Source organism: Montipora capricornis, chromosome 5, assembly GCF_036669925.1.
Source record: "Montipora capricornis isolate CH-2021 chromosome 5, ASM3666992v2, whole genome shotgun sequence".
Lineage (NCBI taxonomy): Eukaryota > Metazoa > Cnidaria > Anthozoa > Scleractinia > Acroporidae > Montipora > Montipora capricornis.
The window spans coordinates 4,472,394-4,477,393 of record NC_090887.1 but is presented as its reverse complement, the minus strand read 5'-3'; the positions used below and the strand labels follow the sequence as shown (position 1 = coordinate 4,477,393).

At 43.0% G+C, this 5,000-nt stretch overlaps 1 protein-coding gene across 2 annotated transcripts in view; it reads right to left on the bottom strand.

Annotated features, from left to right (window-relative positions):
* Nucleotides 1-5,000, bottom strand: part of LOC138049180 (low-density lipoprotein receptor-related protein 1-like) — a 114,228-nt gene that overhangs the window by 8,483 nt on the left and 100,745 nt on the right. For both annotated transcript variants that reach the window (XM_068895354.1, XM_068895355.1), the window contains 3 exons: nt 3,891-4,291; nt 2,763-2,888; nt 903-993 (listed from right to left, as the gene is read on the bottom strand). In XM_068895354.1, the coding sequence (XP_068751455.1) occupies nt 903-993; nt 2,763-2,888; nt 3,891-4,291 (618 nt within the window). The remainder of the gene's footprint in view (nt 1-902; nt 994-2,762; nt 2,889-3,890; nt 4,292-5,000) is intronic.

The following is a 5,000-nucleotide window of genomic DNA, read 5'->3' as shown; positions in this document are numbered from 1 at the left end:
ACAAGAACAGCGCTCGGAGCGAAAAATTGTGCAACAAAGAACAGAATGCGAAAAGTCTGGACCTAACATTTTACAGAGTTAATAAAACATTATTTGTTCTTTTCTGAAGACCCTTAGAAGCCAGGAAATTTTTCAACATTTACAACATTCGTCCCAATTGTTGCTACGATAGTACATTGTCCGCCATGTTGTGACGATCAGCGATTTCAACGAAGAACACAACGTGCCTGTTCCCTCTAGGGCGCACTACAATTTTGACACTTTCTACTTGTTATCTTTGTTATTCATCAGCCGGAGGTCCAACCCATGACTTCCAGCAAGTGTCCAGCGCTTTGCCAATCGTGCAACAAACGAAACGCCTTTCACTGTTCTTCCACTGCTCAGAAAAGGTAATTTGTTAACAAAATTGTACCATATGAGAAGATGAATGGCAATTGTCGGCAGTTTGGCGAATTGTTAGGACGTTACATGGTGGTACTCCTACATGATGCAATATATTTGGAAAAAAATAAGAAAGATCAACCAAGTCGATCGGTCTGTTGTAACAAACAGAAAGCACGATTTGGTAGAGGGAGACAATCGCGAAGTAGCAAAATCTCCGCCGAAGGATATGGGCTCAAATCTCCAACTCGACTCCCGCCTGTTAAGCACTTCACAACTAAGCATCAACATCATGTCATATCTCAAGTGCAAATGTCTACGAAATGCCAAGCAGACTGGCATCTGGCTCTTCATGCAGTCGGGCTGATTTGCAGCGCTCTTAAAAATGTTGCTACAGTCTCCAGACAGCATACTATTTCTTCATCTCTAGTTTAAATTGGTCCAGAAAAAGTGTTATCCCTGGATAATTATACAACAAAACGCCAAAGACAAAAGAAGTAAGAAACAAATGCAACACTCACAGACACTTGGGTTTATTGTTGTAATTGACACAGTTTCCTCTTTCGCAGAATCCGAGCCAACACACTGGTGGATTCAGAGGTGACCTGGTGGCTGAAACAAGAGAAATATTGAAATTTAAACTTTGACTGGTCATTGCAGTAAAGCTAGCAAATCATGAAGTTGCAATGAAGCCCGAACGAGACTCGAACCTGAGGCCCGTTTCTCGAAAGTCCCAAACCTTTACGGGCCATTCTCGGCTGTCAAAATTCCCTCCTTATCTCAAGAACGGAGAGGATTCAAGTCGTCAAACTTTACAGTCATTTTGCTTTTTGTTAACTAAAAACCCGTTAAAAGTTCGGCTTTGCAAAACAAGCAGATGGCGGTTTTACAAATGGCCTTTCGGAAAAGTTATCGCGACTCTCGAAAAACGGGCCCGAGAAACGGGCCCCTGGAACGGTCCGATTGTGCTACACACTGGTGCACTATTGAGCTAACAAGCCATCTGGGGCTTTGGTCCAATACGACTTCGTTGTCGTTTTAACTTTCTCAAATTGCCAGTCACAATACTGCATGATTAACCATTGGAGGGTAATGTGAAGTGCTAGATTTCTACCTATGTAAACCATGTGAGTGTTAGCCCTACTAATGGAATTGGGCCCACACAAGGACAGAGAAAAACTCTGACCAGGGTGGGAATTGAACCCACGACCTTCGGGTTAGATCAGCGCTTCTCTACCGACTGAGCTCCAAGGCCAGACGGGAGCAGGTCGTGGGAATTGAAGATGCCAATTTCACGGCAATGAATATGTACAAGTACAAGGAGGGTTACGTTTTTGGACACGTTGGCCGTGAAGCACTTACATTTCAACATACTGCCGCTATACTGCATGGGCGAGCAAAGAACTGATATATTGAAGAACGAAATATAACGACCAAAATTGCTTCGGTAATTCATTGGATTCACTTGTTCTAGTTCGGGTGCTCTAACACTGATCTATAGGAGACTCGTCAGTGGTGACTTGGAGGTAATCGCAAAAACTCGAGCGCTCCTTCGCAGGAATCGACCCTACGATCTTCCGAGTACTAGCTCCGGTGCTCACCACTAAGCCATAAGAGACTCGTGCCTTCTCCAGCTTTTCCCAGTAAAGACCATTTGATAACTGCCAGGAGATTCCATCTTTTGTCTTGTTCATTAGGAAAAAAAAAAAACCTTCGAGTACTATTACATGATGTTGAAGCGAATAAGGTTCACTCATCTTTCCATCCATTTGTGGTGCGTAAAATGAGTACCAGTATTACTGGAGACAGGTTGTGCATGCAACGGCATTGGAGTAGCCCTCACCCCTGCCGTGAGTTACGGTAGAAGCTAGAGAAAAAAAGGCGTTCGGTTCGCCTTCGACTTCGGTCAGCCTCTTGTCTTGTCTTGTCTTGGTAATCATTCAAAATATTCAGTCCTACAAATTGGATTGGCTCACACGCCTCGCCGCGAAAATTCCAGCTAGCCGACAAACCAACGTCATTCGCCTACTAATAATGACGTCAACAATTCAATAACAGATGACGTAAAATCAAACTACGTTGTTGTAGCTGGAAATTTTTGAAAAAGTTGGAAACGTAATGAGGCACCTTTTTCAGAGCATAGAATGAAAACATAAGACGATTGTTCAATTGGGGTTGGTAGGATAGTAAGAATCACGCCTTGATCCGCATAATTCTTCGTATCATACTCACTTAATGGTAATTACTTGGTTATCAAACTAAAAGCACTTTGGATCACCCGGAATACCAATACATGCTAGTTATCATTTTCTATATAGTTATCTCTTTAATTGGCACATGGATTCATTTCGGTAATTTCAAATAAAAACGAAAATACTTACGAGATTGACAGTCTGCGCCTGATTTTCCTGGGTCTCCTGTGGGACATTTGCACACAGGCTTTCCACGTCCAGGGAGACACAAATGAGAACACTTGTTCTTACTGACTGCACAGTAATTTACGATACCTGGGTAGGTAATAAACATTGTGCTAAGATGTTGTGCAAAAAATCCAAGCAAACAGCATTAGAAGTGGTTCCGAGTTTACTTCAGTCACATTTTTATGTGACTAAAAACGTTTTTAGGTAAGAACGAGGTAACAGTTTACCCCGACGCCCTCAAGAGTTGCACTTGAAATTTAATCACTTTACGGACTTGTTGGAAAGCAAAATTCTGTACAAACAAAAGGAACAAAGGCTTGTCGTTCCTCTTAAATCACAGCCGTAACATATACATACAATTCAATGAAAGGGAAGGATATCACAGGTTTTCCCTCTCGAAGGTATCCGCCGCAGTCGGGTGTAATTGACTGAGCGTCGATTTAAATGAGGGAGGAAAACCGGAGTACCCGGAGAAAACCCTGGGAGTAAGATTGAGATCGACTGAACCTCGGCCCACTTACGACTTCATGGCCGAAGCCGGGGTTGACTCCGCGTCGCGGAGGTGGGAGGTGCGATTGATAAAGTCTGGTTTTCAGTAGCGACGCAAGCACAAGCGAAAGCATAAGAGCGCTTATTTCATCGTCAAGACGGGGTTTACGTTCGCATAAGCACAAGCAGGATCAAAATTTTTCCTTTTCCTTGTGCTTGCGCTCGCTTGCGTCGTGTACAAACGAAACACAGCATAAGCAAATTAATGGCCAATTAAAGCACTCGTTCCAGATTCCCCGCCTCAAAGCATTTGAAAAAAATGGCGGATGCCGTGGTTGATTTTGATACTTATGTCGACGTTCGTTTTCACTTGCATAAGCTTCATATGCTTGTGCTTGCGCTTGCGTCGCGTAGTGAAAACCAAGCTTAACCGCTACGCTACCCTGAAACCCCCATTTCTAATTAAATTCCCCCCAAAGTATAACGTGCATACATCTCTACTCACAGTTCTGGTGAGTAACACAAATAATTGACTCCGTTCCACTATAGAATGGGCAAAGTAAAAAGAGGCATCGCTAGTTCTCTGACCATTGACCTCACCTTGAAGTTTGCGTTGTTGCTGCTGCTGAAACACCACCAGCCCGACAGAACGCTTGAGCCCATGCGCGAGAGCTGTCAACGGACCTTTGCCAAACTTATGTAACAGGAAAAGCGTACCGGATTGGGTAATGACGTACAAACTGTTCTCGTGCAACGCAACACTTATCGGAGTGTCACGCTCGGTGAATTTCTTCACAAGGTGCCTATCACTTTGGTTTAGACCAATGGACTCCAAACTCCTTAGTTTTGAGTCACACCAGTAAAGCCTCGATGCTGGAGCGTCAAGGGCCAAAGAAAGCGGCCATTTTAGTTTGCTGTGTACAAGAAATTCTCGGTTTGTTCCATCCATAAGTGCTGTGTTAATAGCTGGCTGGTAACCAAGCTCTGACCAGTACATACGGCTGAAAAATAGTATAAAGTAAACTGAGGATACAAAAAGAGAAATCACAATTGAATAGAAACCCGAGTCTGCCACGTAATCGCAGCAAAAAGACTATATCGCCAGCTTCGACAACAACAACAACAATTCACCTTTATCACTCGGCGGCCATTTTGGAGTCCTTGGGGAATAAAGGCTTTGTCTTTGCATTGTCATTGCCCGTCCAGCCTCACATTGAATGAGAGGTTCGACGGGCAAAATCTTTTGTTTGGACATTGAGTGATATGGGTCTATAGTATGATCTTAAAGAACACAATTACAGCAAAGTGAACTGCTTGGTTGAGGACAAAACATGGAGTACCACTCCATGGAGTACCCCTAGAAATAGTTTAGAAGTAAAAAAAAAAATATATATATATATATTTTTTTTTTGAAGTCGAATGTCCTTTCACTATGCATACCTTCAGGTCTCGTAGCGGCCGGTCGCCATTTTGAAAAAACGATAATCCGCTGGCCACTACCCGGAATAGTAAGTAATGTTTAAAAAACGAGCAGCAGATTTTTTTCGGGTTTAAAAACACGAGGCGTAGCAGAGTGTTTTTAGACGCAAACACAACCTTCTCCAATACAGAGATTTAGCATTGTGTCAATCTACAACAGCAAACAGCGGACTTCTGCTTGTCATGAAACATGAAAACTCTCTTATTCTAAATCTTCTCTGTTTAGTTAGA